The 17,058-nt window shown below is 47.6% G+C and overlaps 1 protein-coding gene across 3 annotated transcripts in view; it reads left to right on the forward strand.

Moving 5' to 3' along the window:
- The window catches only part of AP2B1 (adaptor related protein complex 2 subunit beta 1), a 76,040-nt gene that overhangs the window by 43,844 nt on the left and 15,138 nt on the right, over positions 1–17,058 (forward strand). For 2 of the 3 annotated variants that reach the window (XM_084218932.1, XM_084218933.1), the window contains exons 15-18: positions 5,573–5,614; positions 7,321–7,464; positions 8,699–8,844; positions 11,289–11,418. In XM_084218932.1, coding sequence (XP_084075058.1) covers positions 5,573–5,614; positions 7,321–7,464; positions 8,699–8,844; positions 11,289–11,418 — 462 coding nt within the window. The remainder of the gene's footprint in view (positions 1–5,572; positions 5,615–7,320; positions 7,465–8,698; positions 8,845–11,288; positions 11,419–17,058) is intronic. The other variant, XM_084218934.1, reaches the window with a different exon arrangement.

A 17,058-nucleotide genomic window follows, 5' to 3' on the forward strand; every position in this document is an offset into this window, starting at 1 on the left:
TGGCAGCTGGTCAGGTTGATTTATGTCCTGAACTGAAAAGCTGTTTGATAAACACTGAATATCCACAGTTTTCTGCAATGCCTGGACTGGTTTGGGCTGTCACAGGTGGGGGCTGTGCCCCTCTGTGCAATCTGGCTGGGTTTAGGGGGGTCTGACCCCAAGGGCCTGTTCCTCACCATTCAGGGCAGTGGGATGGAGGGTGGGAGCTGAGCACCAGCTCACCCTGAGCTCCAGGCGCCACAGGCTCAGCAGCCTGGGAGGAAATCCCTATTCCAGCAGTCTGAGGTGCCTGCCTCATCCACAGGGCTGTGAGCAGGGGCTGCTGGTGTCCTTCCTTCCCTGTCTGACTGCGTTCAAGTGGAGAATTCAAAATCTGGCCTCAATGGGCAACACCCTGAAGTGTTGGGGTTGATTAGGGACTCAGTAATGTTTTATAAAAAAGCCCCAAAGTGACCTTCAGTCTGCCCTGGGGTGCCACATTCCTCTCCTGGCTCTGCAAGTGATTTGCTGTGTGTAATCTTAGGCAAGTTACTTCATTTACCTTTTCCTGGCACTACAGTGTGAGAGTGGCTGTGCCAGGGGTCAGCCCCAACATCCATTTATGCACTGGATGTGATGATTCTTTCCCAGAGTGCTCCTCCAGCCTTTGACAAGGAGCTGAGTGACTCCTTTCATCTGGGCTGTGGAGGTTTGATGAGCTATAAAGGAATCTGTTAAGATTTCTGACAAAGGACACAAATCCATTGCTGGGGCAGGGCTGCTGTGGCAGAGGAGCTATTTTGGTGGGTCACTCATTCATATCTGATTCAAAGCTGCTGTAGCAGTCATAGGACTGCTAGAGCTTTGTGAGCTGCTTGTTTTTTACACTTTGGAGAATGAAAATGGATAGGATTCAGTTTTGGTTACTGATGGAAATCTCTCAGCAAGGCAAAGCATTAGCAGCAAGTGCAGTGGAACTGGTGACTGTGGTATTGGCAGTGTGACCTGTCCTCCAGCAGCTTTGACACAGCTGTCCCTGGTTTGGAGAGCAGCCCTTGTGCTCTGCCATCCTGGCTTGGTGTGCAAGCACACACAAAACAGGCAGCAAAGAAAGCACTGAACTGTCTCTGTGTGAGCCACAGTGGTGTCTGCAGTGAGATCCCTGCAGCCCAGGCATGTCTGTCCTGCAGCTCAGGGCTCTCTCACAGGCTGAGCCTGCCCCAAGGGGGCTGCCAGCAGCCCTGCTCTCAGCATCTCACACCATTTCTCTTAGGTAAATGCTCTGTGTTCCTTGCTGCTCTCTTACTGAGTGCAGGCAGCACCTCGAGCTGCTGCTTGACTCCTGCCTTGTGGTGTGAGGCAGCTAGAAGGCAATTGTCCCCTCTTAAGCCATGAATTGTGGTCTAGGAAATGCACAGCTGCCCTGGAAGCCCTGATGATGCTGTGGGCACAAGGCAAGGCAGTTGCTGAGCAGTGGTTGTTGAAGCTTTTGTCCCTGGCTCCACCCTCCCTGTTATTTTTTGGTGCTCCAAAAGCCTCACGTCATTTTGCAGAAGTGATTGTAGCCCCTCAGGATCACATGAACACTTCAGCAGAGTCACTTCATTACAAGCTGCTCTTAAGATGCAAATAAACCCTCCTAATGCAGTAACTCCAGCACTGCTACACTTCATAAGTCAGCATAACTGCTTCCACAGGGCTGGAATTGCAGGGCAGAGCCTCTCCAACTGCAGAGCAGCTGCGGCACCGTCCGAGCCAACTCGTGCAAAGTGAAGGTGCTGAGGCAGTTTGGGAAAAGGTGCTGGCACTGCTTTTATTGATACAGCCTCTTCTTTAAACCCAGGTGGCTGCTTGGGTGCTGTTATGGCAGGATAGGTTTGGAGGGAATAAAGAGAATTCCTCTTTGAAGAACTTTTATGCCTCGGGGGGCTGAGATTCCCTGTCCGTCCTCTGCTCATCTCCTGAAGCTGGCAGCTCTTCATCCTGAAGCAGAAGCTTTGTGCTCTTCAGCAGGAGGCAAAGCTGCCAAGTTTAGGATCAGGGTCAGGGGTTTGCAGTGCCATGAGCTCCCTTGGACCATCAAGAGACAGCCCTTGTCCACCCACTTTTACAGCGAGTGGGGCTGGCAGCTGTATTAATGTGGTCCTCTCCTCTGTGGAGCTGTTCCTGACTCTCCTGTAAGGCAGATCCAGGTTGTCCTCCTGGCAGGAATGTCTGTCTGCCCATGAGACAAAAGGAAATGGTTAACCAGAGCTGCCAGTCCTGGGGAATTGCTTCAGCAGCACTTCACGCCTGACTAATATCTGTTTCTTTCCTTCTGCACTCTGCCTGTCACTCCAGATGGGAGAGGACACTCTGTGGGTAATTGGTTCCTGTTCCCTCTGTCTTCCTCCTTCCCTCTTACTCACACACACCACTGTTACAGTCTCTTCCATCACTCTGAGTTTGGAATAAAGTTATGATTTGAGCATCCCACAGGAGGAAAACCAGACCTGCAGTTCCTGAATGGGGAAAGCATCAGTGCCATGGGAGGGTGACAGGCAAGAAAAAACAGAAAAAGAGACTTTGTGCTGCTGCAATGGAAAGTGCAGCCTGGATCTGCTGTGGAATTGATCAGTTCTTTATTAACTTTCCCCCTGTAACTTGTGGTGCAGTAGAAATGCTATCACTTCTCTCTTCAGTCAGGGCAGAGCCAGCTCTGCCTGTGGGGACCTGGAGGAGCTGCAGCTCCTTGGCTCTGGCTCTGCAGCTCTGGAGCACATCTGCAGTGCTTGGGCCCGAGCACAGGAGCCAGGAGAGGCTCAGGCTGTGCTCTGCAGAGCCCTCCAGCCACTAAAGAGGGGCTGCAGCAGCTCAGAGCTTCTTGCCATGTTGGGTCCAATCAGAAAACACACGGGGCTCCTGGTAAATTCTCTGAGCCAGTCAGGGTTTTTTTCTCCTTTTTATGAGAACTGGAGTCTTAACTAAAGCAATAAATCCACATTCTACTTTTTCCCCCTCAAGGCCTGACATTTAGGGAAAATGGAAGACTTGTGGATAGCTCAAGGAACCCCAATAAGTCATTCCCTGTCCCTTGCAGCCAACATCAGTGTTACGAGCTGCTTCGAGGTTGGGTTCCTACCCTGCAGCTCCTTCTGATGAGTGTAGTAGGAAATGGTAGAATAGTTAACATCTGGCTTGATTATGCAGAATTATTCAGTCATTTCCATAATACCCTTTGTAAAATGCTTGCTGCTTGATAAACCAGCCTTTCTGCTGCTGCAGACAACAGAACCAGAAATCCTGTGTGCATACAATAATACCTGGGAATGAACTGGATTCTTTCTTTTCCCCCAGACTTCGCTGCCTGTCAATATAAAGCTTGAATTTCATCTGCATGCAAGACTATGAATAGGGATGAGGTGTAATAGTTGCATTTATTACTCCTCAGTGAGCCAGTAACAAGATGTAAATGATGTGATATATTAATCTAAACCATGGCTTGGATTAGAGAGCAGTCAACAGAACAAAACTCTGCTCTGTCAGGCTGTTTCAGTGGGGGAGACTTGACAGTGTAATAAGCCTTATTTTATAAGCTCAATATTAATTGGATTTGCATCCTCTGACTGGCTTCCTTTGGTCTCTGACTGAGCCTTCTTTTGACTTTGGAATCACTCACTTTTATCTGTTATTTCTTTAAGTCAGCTAAGCAAAACTGGACAGGCAGAGCCTGGGCTGCTGTGTGGAGAGGTGGCTGTTGAAAAAGATGAGGAATCTCCTCATCTTCTACCATGGCCTCAAATAGGGATAAACTGAGTCCCACACAGGAAAAAAGCTCTTCAGGCCTCTTAACAAAAAGCAAATTGTGTGTGATTTGTTCTTTCCTAACACCTACTTGGAGTGGTTAATGTTGCTCCTGTGAGGACCAGGGGAGGGAGAGGTGCTTGGGAATAGGAGAGAGATCCAGGGAAGCACAGGGATTTGTCACATTTTACAGGTTTTATGGAGGCTAGTTATCTTCTGGTAAGTCACTGTCTTACACCTTTGCTGCTCTTCTCAGGGCAATTTATCCTTTTTATCTGTGCTCTGATGGAGAGAGATGTGAAGCTTTATGGTGTCTCTTGACCAGCATAAAACACATTTGCTGTGAGATCTCTCAGGGAACAGGCTGGAGGGGATCAGAGCAAAGTTAATTTCCAAGTTTTTTGTGCAGAGGGAAAAGGTCAGAGCCTTTTTGGCTCTGAGCATAGGCAATCCTGGAAGCTTTTGCTTCAGCTATATGGTGCATTTGTTCAATATTCTGACACACCAGCACTTATTTGAAAAACATATCCAGAGCCTTTGTTGACCCAGTTTGTCACATGCTTTTTTAAAAGCAAACTAACTCCAAACTAACTCCCCAAACCTAATCAAATGGAAGAGTGAAACCATCTCTGGTGAGCTGTGATGTTCTGGTCTGCCAGCCCAGCCTTTTCCTAATGGGGCTGGCCCTTACCTCACCCCTGCATCATCTTCTGTGGATGTTGTCAGGTCATGTTCCTTGTCTGAATGTGACCCCAAAAAACCCTTGTTCTAGACAAAAAAAATTACCCTGGTCTTCAGAAGGAAAGCCTGGGACACAGATAAGCCTGGAGATGTCTCTGCAGTGAATTAACCACTGCAGATCCATGCTTGTTTCCTCCTGGTTATCTGTGAAGTGCATTTTAAATGTTCACAGGGGTGATGTTGTACTTGCAAACAGCACTTGTAGCCAAGCCTTGGAGCCTGTCCTGATCTCTGAATTCTCCTGAGCGTGTAGTGTGATCTGGAGGTTTGAAAAATGGACTTTGTCACTGGAAATGTGGTCTGGGTGTTTTGTAAAGGGAACCTGTGAGGAGAGAGCTTTTAGGTGAGCTGCAGAAGAGCCCCAGAGAGGACTTTGTGTTTCTGGAGAGCTGTTTGGGTCACTTCAGCTGTGACTGTGCAGCTTGGCAGAAATTGGTACTGAAATAGCCTGGTGCACCATGAGGTCTCTTTGCTGTTGGAGTGCCCATTAGATGATGAAGCTGTTTTTTCCCTGTCTGAGGGAGGGGAGCATCTTCAAAGCCCCCCTCCCTGAGCTGTTGTCAGAGGCAGCACAGATCCCATTCTCTTTCTTCCTCATTGCTGAAAGGAGCCCTGTGCTGGAGGAGCACAGCCAAGAATCATTGTGTTTGCCCGTGGTTCCTAGCTGTTCCCTAGAAAACTAAAGCTTTCAGGAAGTGAGCCTTCCTGTCAGTTTTATTTTATGCCATTTCACAGTTACCCCACTGGGTTTTGTGGAGCTGCTTGGGTCCTGCTGGAAGCAGCAGGGCTGAGGGGAAAGCACCAATGCATGAAAGGTGAAAAGGGAAGTTTTAGTGCAGACAACAGGCACAAGAAGGGATGGATTTTTGTCCTTATTAACCACAGTGAAGGCATGGGGTAGTTCTCTAGGTAACTCTGCTCCCACAGCAGCAAGCAGCCCCTCTGTTCCCTGTGCTTTCCCAGCACTGCATTTCCATCTGTCCTGTGCAGGAGCGGTCCGTGCTGCCCGTCTGACACTTGGCTGAAATGATCTCTGTCTCCCTCTCCTCTCTCTCCTTCTCTCTTTCAGCTTGGCAGTGACCTTGGCGGGGGCATTGGAGGAAGCCCGGCAGTAAGTGCCATTCCATTTTTTTCCCCAATTTCCAAAGCTGCTCAAAGCTCAGGGTTTTTCAGTGTGAGCTCACCCATTGCGTGCTGGAAGGTGCTTTCTAAAGCCCTGAAGATGTTTGAAAATGGATAAATGCAACTGAAACACACAGGTCCCCACCTATGTTGGTTTGAGTCCAGCTGGGCTTTCCTGAGAGCAGCCAGGGCCAGAGCTGTTCACTCTCTCTGCTTAGCTCTTCTTCCTCAGAGCTTTTAGTTGGAGCAGCAGCGTTAACCCTGGCAGTGCCTCATCCTTGTGCAACTGCTTTAGCAGCTGAAAGGCCAAGGATGCTTGTCCCTACTCACAAACCCTAACCCAGTGTCACCACAGACTTGCCTGAACTCAGTGCTTTCTCCTCCCAAACTCCATGTAAGATTTTTGCCTGGACATCAGGGTTAGGTGCTCTGAGTTTTTCTACTGCATGTGGTCAGTGCTGCCACGGGCCACCTCCTCTGTGCCTGTGCTTTGGGGGTGTCCTCCTGCCTACAGCTCTTGCCAGGACATGGGACAGTTTCATCCTGCTCTTAAAGCAGCCTTGGCTTCAAGCTCATGGCAGCTTCTTCCAGAAGAGCGTGGAAAGGGAATGAAACATGGCTTGGAGATGCAGTGGGCAGGAGGGAGTGTGCTTCCAACCCACAGCCAGAAGTGTGTCCCCTAGAAAGCTCCAGTCCCTCTTCCCAGGACTCTGTATCCAGTAATTCAGTGAGGAAAGCAAACTCAGTTCTGGAGGGAGGGCTTTTCAGAGACCTTTGTTACGGCTGCAGTCATTCTCTCTCCTCCTTTCCCTGCCAATCTGGCATTCCTTCCTTCCTTCAGCACGAGGGCAGAGGAGAGCTGGTGGCACAGAACTCCTGTACACCCAGGCAGCCCACAGCAGGACATGGGAGGTGGTTCCCCATGGTGGTCATACCTACAAAGCCAGGTCTCTGCCCTCCTGGGCCAGCAAAAACCCACCAGGCACTTCTGTCCTGGTCACTCTGCCTCTTTCTGGGCTGCTGCCTGGGGAATCCTGTTCTCAAGCACAGGAAGAGAATTTGGGAGCATAATTTGAGTGTGACTGTCCCATTCTGAAGCTGGGCACCTAAAGGTTAATATTCCAGCTCTGATGCCCTCCTTTAGGTCCTGGGAGGGAATGATTGCCCTTCTTGCAGGAAGGTTGTCCTCTGGCAGACTCTGCTTCTTGTAATGAACCTTTAGGGCCTGGGTGCTGAGAATGCAGAGCTCTGGCTTTGGGTGGGAGTACACAACATGGTCATGACTCCCTTGCTATCTCTGGATATGCAAAATCTTGCAGATTCCTGAAGACTGACGTAGTTGGGGGAAGGTTTGAAGCGATTTGCTCTTCTCCCTGGGTTTATGTAGGGTAGATCCACAAAGCATATTGTCTTATGAGAAAGGAGATATGGAGAAGAAAGATTCCTCTACAGTGGGAATAGATAACTGGAGCTATAAAAAATGATGTGGAAGCTTGGTTGAGGTGACAGCCGAGTGTAGGGATTAGCTGCCAAGAGCTTTGGAATTCAAATGCATAATTTAGCACTATTGATAAATCAGTGGGGAAGCTGCAAATGGCTTTAAATATTTAGGATATTGCCCAAGTTCATGGTTTATTTAATAAGCAGTGCTAACACGTGATGTTAATGAGTGCCTGTTCTTTTTGACTCCTCCAGGTGGGACAGACCTACATTCCCTCCTCTGTGCCAGCCACCTTTGCCCCTTCTCCCACCCCAGCAGTGGTCAGTGGACTCAACGATCTCTTTGAGCTCTCATCTGGCATGGGGATGGCTCCTGGAGGATACGTGGCTCCCAAGTCTGTACGTAAGGAAAAACAGTCATCCCCAATTTCTTGCCTCCTCCCCTTGAGCTACAAATCTGACATTGCTCACTTGGCCCATTTATTGTGAGTTTCTGGTGCTAAAACTTCAGCTCAGTCCCATTAGGGGTGCCCTGGGCTTTTCCCAGGTAGAGTAACCACGTGTTGGAGGCCATGTTAGTTATTAGTTACAGACTTCAGCATTTGACCTGTGACAGCATTTCTCTAAAGAATGGCTCAGATCAGATCCCAGATTTTCAGTTGTGTCAGAGCAGCTTTCCTGCAGACCTGCTTCTTAACAAGCTGCCCCAAAAAACTGAGGGCAAGACAGAATTTGCAACAACTTTCCCAGCAGGTTTGTTTGTTTATTTGGAGGAATCCAACATGACAGTGGAGATAAAATCATGTGGTTGGGATGATGGTACTGCAGTGGAATGCAGAGAAATGTTCTGTCAGTGACAGAGATCACAGAGGCTTTGGCTGAAGCATGGAGCTGGGAGGGATCATGAGACACAGAGCATGGCTCTGGAAACTGGCTGTGGAGCAGCTACAGGGAGCTCAGGCTCCTGAAAGGGAATAAATAAAAATTAGCACTCAATTAGCACTCCATGGGTGGATAATTTTAAACCATCCTCTGAAATCGAGGATCTCAAGGTGCTCCAGACCGTACTCAAAGATTTTGGTCCTTGCAATTATTGCACCTTATATTAAAAAAAAACCCCACAGTAATTTTGAGCTGAGTACTGGCTCATTTTGCACCACTCAGAAATGGGTCTGGGTTTTTCCCACAGAGGTAATTTGGGAATCCAGATAAAAAAATTTGGGAAAACAGATAATAGTATCAGCCCTGTGATTTCATTTGGTTCAAACTTTAGTGTTGTCCTGCCTCTAACAGCCCAACCAGCCCTTGGAGAAGTCCAGCAGCAGACTGGGTGAGTCTCATCCTGCTGTGATGGACACAAGCTGTCCCTGCTCTTGTGCACACCAGTGCTGCTGTAATTTGATTTCTTCCATGGGTGCTGTAAACAGATATGGATTAGGAGCAGCAAGTTGATTCCTCAGTGGTGAGCTCCATCCTTTCAACACCCCATGTTCCATCTTCCCTGCAGTGTTTCTTTAGCCTTTGTGGGCTCAGTGTGCCAATCCAGGTGGATTTCTGAGCTTTATTGGAAAACTGCTTGTTTGTTATCTTCAGGCCAAGCTGCTCATGCTGAATGACATCTCTTGTGTTCAAGGTTTGGCTGCCTGCAGTGAAAGCTAAAGGATTGGAGATCTCAGGCACATTCAGCCACAGGCAGGGACACATCTACATGGAGATGAACTTTACCAATAAGGCTTTGCAGCACATGACTGACTTTGCCATTCAGTTTAATAAGAACAGGTAAGAAATAATTAGCCATGCTCTGTGTTCAACAGATTGAATGCTCCTGGGAGAGGAGTTTGTGCCTACACTGCTAAATTTAAGGAGGGCTTGTGCTTAGGTGTATAATGCAGTCATGGAAATAGCTTGGGTGATACAGCCTGACCTCTCCATCACAACAAAATTGTGTGAAAGGGCTGAAAACACAGACTGATGAATCTGAGAGGAAACAGGCAGCAGACAGTGCCATCCTCCTCCCAGCTCTGAAACAACATCTGCCCCATTTCACCTCAGTGGAGTTTTCCAGCAGCCTCATGAGTTCTTCGGCAGGTTGGTGAGTTTAGAGCCAGTAAGTGCCCTGGGCAAAGCAAGAGCACAAAGAGGCAGGATCTGAGCTGCACAGGTATCAACCCATGATGCCTCTGCCTCCTGACTTAATTGCTCTGCTGCTCCTCAGACTGTCTGGAAACACAGGACTCTTAAATAAAGCTGCTTGTCACTGAAGGAGCTGCAAGTTGGGAGCCTGTGGCACATGTTCTTCCTGTAACAGGCAGCAGAACAATTCTGTCAGAAGCAGCAGAGCTTGGATGATAGAATTCAGATTGTTCTTGGAAACCCATCTCAGCCAAAGGACATGACATGGCAGCACAGCCACGGTTTCTTCCCACAAATACCCCTTCCAGAGAGCTTATCCTGTGGTTTGCTCTGTGTTATCTTCAGCAAGGACCAGGCAACTTCTTATCAAGACTGCAAAGAGTATCTTGTGACTGACATGTTCTCTGTATTCCTTAATATCACTTCACTGGAAAAGGCTTCTCTCTGCTGAAGATCCACTGAAACCATCTCTTTAATCTCACTGCTGCAAATTCAGGATTTCTTGGGACGAATAAGATTTACTTAGAAAAGTCATTATGCTAAATAAGTCTTAGTAAATGTTCTCCCTGGACTGCCATATTTTCTGGAGAGTTTTGCTAAGCTGCTGTATGCAAATGTTTCATGCAAATTAGCCTAGAACAAAGGGCATTTTGTGATTTTTTTTTTCCCCCCCCTCCCATACATCAAGCTATATTTTAGCCACACCTGCTTTGAGGATGTAGAAAGTTTAAATACTGTACAATAAACCAGCAGTTTTTCATCTTGCAGCACATTACTCCATATACAACCTACTACAATTTATTTACTCTTTTACAAATGTTGTTCTCCTGTTAATGCTTTCCACTGTGCCTGCTGCATTAGAAAGAGCACTTTAAGTGTAAAGGGTTCTTTAAGTGTAAATATTAAGGTTTGTGATTGGGAAGTTTCCTCCCTTTTCCCTCCTTTCCTGCTGCTGCTAATGGTATTCACTACAGTCTTGGGATAAAGCATTAAAAAAAATAAAAGAAAGCTAAAGCTCTGGTGTGCTGCAATATCACAGCCCCTTAGTAACCAACTGCAAGTTTGGTTCCCCTCTGGGAAAACAGGAGGGTTTGTGCCCTCCAAGGTGAAATGGCTGCAGAAAGCAAATCATGTGGCTAAGCCCTTGCTAGGAATATTCCTATTTCAGCTTCCTAGAGCTGAAAACTAAAGAGAACCAAGAATGGGGCATTTATTGGTTTCTGAAAGAGTGACAAACCTGATAAATGTGGCTGACTGTGCAGAGACAGCATCAGGCTTTTAGTGAATAAAATAAAAACACACACCTATCCATCCTGCAAACCCCCTGAGACCTCTGAGCTGATGTGAATTCTGCTAGAGAGAAATGCCTTTATGAGTGGACACCAAAACACCTGGGCTTCCATCTGCTTTTGGGGAGCAGCTGGTCTGTAGTACAGGAGTGCTGTGTTCCATGGAGGATGTTTTCCCTCTTCTCCACGCTCAGCAGAGGTGCCTGTGGAATTCAATGTTCCTTGGACTGAGCAGGCAAGTAAACATTGCTGGGACACATCCCCAGTGAAGGAGCCTCCAAGCAGGCAGCTGGGCCAGGTGCTGTCATTCAGGACCAGGCAGCTGCATGTGTTGATTCATTTGTTCTGCTGTGCTGTTCCAAGCCACATGTTCCTCCTTGGCTGGCTGTTTGTTCTGTGCTGGCTCCAGCTCCCAGGGGTGCAGCAGCCATGCAGGGTGTGATGCTGTGTCCTACCTGCCCTACCTGCAGTGCTCTGGAGCAGAGGAACAACCCCTGGCTCTGAGTCCAGGTCATTCCTTGCTGGGCAGGCTGGTGCTGAGCACACAGAGCCATGTGGGTCATGGGAGAGCTCCCAGGAGCTGGGCCCTGGGGCAGGGTGGTGAATTTGTCACCAAATGAGGGAGTTTCCCCTGCCTTGTCCTACTTTGCTCATTTGAGCTCTGTTCCCTCCCTGGAGCAGCAGCAGGGGCAGCTCAGGAGTAGTGGGAAGATGAAGCAGGTGGTGCTTGACAAAAGGAACATTATATTTTGGACTTAATTTGGACAATGCTCTCATCACCTCTGTTTCTCTCTTGCCCAGCTTTGGAGTCATCCCAAGCACCCCCCTGGCCATTCACACACCTCTGATGCCAAACCAAAGTATTGATGTCTCCCTGCCCCTCAACACTCTGGGACCAGTCATGAAAATGGAGCCTCTGAACAACCTCCAGGTAAGGATTGTCCTGTTCTGGGGAGGGGTGGGGAGCTCAGCAGGTGCCCAAAACAACATGGTAGGGCTCTAATCATACAATACCACATGTACACAGTCAGACCTCATGGATTTGGGCCTCAAGTCTGGCCAAAACTTAGCCCTCTTCCTTTTCCAAGCTTCTCCCAGAAAAACTGAAATGGAAACTTGTTGAGTTTTATGAATTTTCAATCACCTCAAACCAACTGCTTGCATCTGTGTAGATAGATTAAGGGCTTTGTTGCAGTAACACTGTTCTGTGAACTGGGCATGAGGTTTGGCTGGACTTAAGAATTGGGGCAGGTCTGAACAGAGGAAGTACCTGTGGTGGAGCTGTCAGTAAGAATTGAGGCAATTAAAGGAATTGCTGGGGAGATGGCAACTGCTGAGTGATTAATATTTCTCTAGTGCTCTTAAATTCCAGGGTGTTTTACAAAGGCACATCCCTGCCCCAGATAGCTTAATCCAAGGCAAACTGTGTGTTCCAGGAGAGGCAGAGGAGAAATGATGTGAGCAGCTAATGTTTCATTAATGATGGTGTTGGTGCATAGCAGGGACAGCACTCCCTGGGGGAGCCTCTTTATCAGATTGGGCTGTCAATCTGATAAAGACAGGACAGATCCAGGGAGATGCTCCCCTCTGCTTTGGACCAGAGACTGTCTCCAGTGGTCTGGAAATCATCAGGCAGACATTTCTCCCTGGAAGGAGGCTCCTCCCCACTGCTGCCATGCTGTGCAGCAGAGGTCAGAAACTCCTGCTTCTGCTCTGGAGCTAAATCTTACCAAGTGTTTATAACCTCTGGATGATTTTGTCAGTATCCCAAAATGCAGTTACCTTGCACTGCTGCTGCCTCTCCCACTCCAGGTCTCCAGGAGGTGGAACTGGGTTGGGTTCCTGCAGTGTAGCAGCCCATAGAAAGGAATATTTTGAAGCAGCTCATTCTCTTTTTCGTTTGAGAGAATGCAATGGAAGTTACTATTTATTCTGCCTCAGCAACTGTTTTTTCCCCTTCTTTTGACTTCCATTCTGGGCCTTATGACTTATTGATGAGTCTTTGGGCTAACAGCTTGAAATAGCTTTTCTGGCACTCAAAGGAGCAGTCCCACACTCGGGCTCCAAGTGCAGTCATGCAGTGGGGGAGCACGGACAGTGAATGAATTCCATGGCCTGCCTTCCACCCTCTTGAGCCCTTGATTCCCTTTGCAAGCAGGTCATGAAGCTGAGGTGGCATTTGGGTCAGCTGTGGTAAAATCTGGCTCCTGCTCTGAGGGGAGTGTGGAGGTGACAGTCCCAGCCAGCCTCCACAGCACTGGGGACTCTCAACAAGGCACTCTCAAGTCGCTGCTTCCTTTGATCAGGAGAGAAGTGAAGTATTTGGGTTATTAAATCTCTGAAGGGCTTGGAACACAGTTTGTTTCTTGTAGCATCTCCTGCTAGAACAAAGCTAAGAGAAAACATGTGAGGAAACCTCCAGCTACCTTCTATTGAGACAGTGGAGCATTCATTAGTGCCAGACTCAGTTGTTAATTTGCTAAGGCTCTCATTGCCATAGAAGTTGGCTGCCCTTTTACAATTGGGGAAGCTGCCATATGGAGTAATAGTATATTTCTCTGCAAAGAGTTGAATCATGATAGCAGATGCCAAGTTAAAAAGAGCACTCCCCTTACTTTTTTGACAGCAGTGGGCTTGATGGAGATCTATCAATGCCCTGACAAGCAAGGCTCTGGTTTTGTTTTGTGGGTTCATGTAGAAAGGATTTGTCTTGAAACGTTCAGAAATCGCCTTGCTGACCTACTTAGGGAACAATTTATAGCATAATATAGGAGTTGAGAATACAAATGCTCCTGTATTCATTGAAGAACCAAAACAATCATCAGGTTGAATTTACTTAATGTGATTTTTTTTTCCCTCAGCTAGGGAACATTGAAGCAGATGTAGGGCTGGTTTGAACCTGAGGACCTTATGTTCATCTCCTATTCTGGTGGGAGTTTTTTGTTTTTAGTAACAAGAAAAATAAGTCCTGAAGTAACTAAACTGATAGCTTTCAACTTTTTGTCATGTTAATTATACACTTCAAAGACTAGTTGTACATTCCTTAGGCAACTGTTTCAGAAGTAATGAATTCATGTCTTGTTCAGGTTATTTTTATTACCATTTCTAATCTTTCACCCAATACAGCTCACTTAATCTTGACATTTGTAATCATGGAGAGAAACTAAAATATTTGACAAGGTAACGAAAAAGACATTTTTGCAAGAAGATGAGGAGGGCTGAAATATTTTCAGAGGCTTACTTAGGTAAAATATAGCTGAAGAGTCTTGTGTTTGCTAGTCACCTTGCATCTTGTGATACTGAATGCCAGGCTTCTCCCCTGCATCCCAAAATAATCATGATCATTTTCATGACTTGTGGACTCAGCTTTAACCCTCAGTCAAGCAGAGATTTATCCAAAGGGTAAAGCTGGACTGGACACAGCACTGTAGGGCTGACCAAACCCCAATCCCCGCTCTCTGCTTCATCTTTTTAACTTCTGTCAGATTAAAAAGCTGCCTTTGGGGTATGCCTGTTGCTAAAGAAAATCTGACTTAGATATTTTCTGGGGGGGGCTGGGCACCCTTGCAGTGCCTTGTCAGCATTTTTGGGGCTGCCTGGTGCTTATGGGTGATGTGGTCAGAACATGGCACCAACAAATAACAACAAGCCCCTGCCCAAAGGTCTGTGAGAGGCTGTGTTGACCTTCCTGGGTGTTTGAGAGCCATGGAGACATCTCTGGGAGTTGTACAGGTCTCCCTGGCTCCTGCAGTGTTGCCTTTTCACAACCAAAGCAGTGGTGACACTGCTGGTGACATGTGGGCTGCTAGGGCCATACCAGCTGGGAGAGGTCTTTGGCACCACGTGTGTGAGACCAAATCCCTGAAATAGGGATTTGCACTGGTGGGAATATTGTCTTTCCAGACAGTTCTTCAAGTCCAATTTGGAATTAGAAAATGCCTGGGCTGAGAGCCTTTCTATGCTAAAGAGAACCACTGTTCCTAATAATTGGCTTTTTAACAGCGAGGAGATGCTGTGAAATTGGAATACCCACTGGAGCACATGAGAATTGCTCCCCTGATCCTGGAAATGGGTGAAGTGGAGCCAACCTGCAGCCAGAGTTTCAGAGCTCAAGCCTGGCCTGTCATGGCACAAATCTGATCATCTCTTCTGTGAGATTATAGCCCCTTGCAGGAGACAGTGCAGGTGAAAATGAGCTGTAGGCACTCCTGGAGCAGCAGCAAGTGTGCCTGAGGCTGGAGCCACTCTCCTGGGATCCACACTCAGAATGCACCATGTGTGTGTCACATCCTGCTGTCAGCTGCCAGCCCTGCTTGCTGCAGCTACAGAGCATGCAGCTGAAAAAAGCTGGAATGTTTCAAACTGCTTTTTGATTTAATTCAGTAAAATTATCTGAGTGTGGAAAGGGAAGGAACTGCCAGCTGCATTTCTCCCTGAGGAGGGGCACTTGGAAACACAGACATGCTGCTGGGCAGCGTGAGCTGCAGGACACTGTGGCAAAACCTGTTTCTAGAGACAGAGGAGGAAGGTACAGCTTCCTCACTGAGGAAGTATCAGTGTTGCTCATGCAGTGGATGATGCTTATCCTTCCAGTCTCAGCTCTGCTGTAACTCATCACCTGTGCTCCTCCACGCTGCAGCGTCTCGCAGTGCAGAGCCACTGGAGCTCTCATTCATCAGAGCTGTTAATGTAACTCGGGTCACAAACACAGCACTCAGAACTTGGAGACGGATTTCACACATCCAGCTCTCTGTGGGAATCATTGTGATCAGCAATTCCAGCCAACAGATGTTCACTCTCCAGAGCCTGCTTGATAAATGACACAATATCTGCCTGTGTGTGAGAATCCCTGACCAGCCACCACTCAACACCTGTGGGTAGCTAGATGGGGAAGATGGTGCTTGGATTTGTTGCCTGGGTTATTCTTTAACAGTCTCTGCTTGTGAGAGTCTTATTTCAGCAAGGAACCCTCCTGGGAACACTCTGAATTAAGGACTTGGATCACAGCTTGGCATCTGTGGCCAGTTCCTCACTCAGCTGTGGAAAGCTGTTGGTTTGGAGGTTAAGAGCACGCCTGCCACATGGTACAGCACATTTATAAATTGTACATTTTGAACTTGAAGTGCAGCAAAGCACAGGAGAGCACAACCCTCCCAGTAACTCTGTGTTCCCTGACCATTGATGTAACCCTTGCTGTGCCTGCACAGCTCCAGGCTCAGCCCTGTGGGGAGAGCACAGAGAGAAGAAGCACAGCCCTGTGGCTGGCAGAGGCTGCAGGCACCCCTGGGATCCTGAGAGCCCTTCCTGTCACACAAAATGAAGTGGAGGAGCAGCTTTCCCTGGGGGCAGAGCAGCAGACAGTCACAGAGCCAGCCATGACCTGGTGAGGTAAAAAAGGCTCTGCAGAGGAGAGTTGTTCTTGCCTTAACAGTTTGGCTGTTACCAGGCTCCAAAGCAAAACCCAACTTAAGAAAATCCTTAATTTAGTGTAGGTGCTAATGGGATTCCAAGTGGGTATGTTGTGTACTTGCTGCTGATGGAAAGCATCTGTGTTGCTTTCAGACTTGACTTTGAAAGTCAGTTCTGTTGCTCAAGTCTGAGATTTAAAGCATCAGAAACCTACAGTATTGAAGAAAATAACTTGACATTGTTCCTATGAGGTGCTTCTTTCCCAAAATACCATGTTTGGGCTGTCAGAGGGCTGGACTGCAAGGAAGCTCTTCAGAAGGGTGCTCGTGCTGGAAGGTGAGCAAATATATTCCAGGGGTTATTTCTAGAGGTGCTGCTTCCTCTAGTCAGATCATGAGCAAGACATAAGTAATTTGTAACCCTCAGCCAATTTTTAGTGGGCTCACATCTTTCCAGCAGTCAAGCATCACACAAAAACCTGCCACCTTTTGACTTCTATCCCTCAGAGCTTTGTTGGCTGCTTGACTTAATTCACAAGGTACTAATATTTTTTTTCCCCTCTCTAAAAGATCACAAATGGAAAGCCATTTTTATCAAAAATGCTTCTGTTTCAACTCTGAAATGTCTGAAGCTAAAGGTCTAGCTAGAGATTTAATAGTTCATGTCCAGGTCAGCAGGTTAAAGCAGAGCCATGAGCAAAGTTAGTCTGGACTGGAGGATTTGTTAAATGCAAGCAGAGGTTTCCTTTATAGGGATGTCAAATCTGGAGAGGCTTCTCAGCTCGTGCTATCACATCAGATGTCATTGCCTGTCTCAGGACAATGTTCCCACCTGAGGAGCACTGGATTTTTTTTGGAAAGTCACTGTCATTACCTGCTCAGCTTCTTGCAGGTGCTGCTGTGGATCTGCTTTTGTAGCCTGTCAGATGGCATTGGATGCTCCTGACATGGAGCATGACCCTGGGAAGCTGTTACCAACTCAGGGGGCCTCTTCTTGGTGTGAGTTTCCCCATCCAGGTGTCTGCAGGTGTCTTTTGATGGACCAGATCTTGTGGAGCCCATTTTGGGGGAAGTGTGTGGTGGTGAACAACAGAAGCTCCTTTTGAGGAGCTCCCCAGTCATGTCCCAGTGCTGTAGGTTAAGGAGAGCTTTTTCCACACTGT

Source organism: Fringilla coelebs (assembly GCF_963513975.1).
Source record: "Fringilla coelebs genome assembly, chromosome: 20".
NCBI classification, from domain to species: Eukaryota; Metazoa; Chordata; class Aves; order Passeriformes; family Fringillidae; genus Fringilla; species Fringilla coelebs.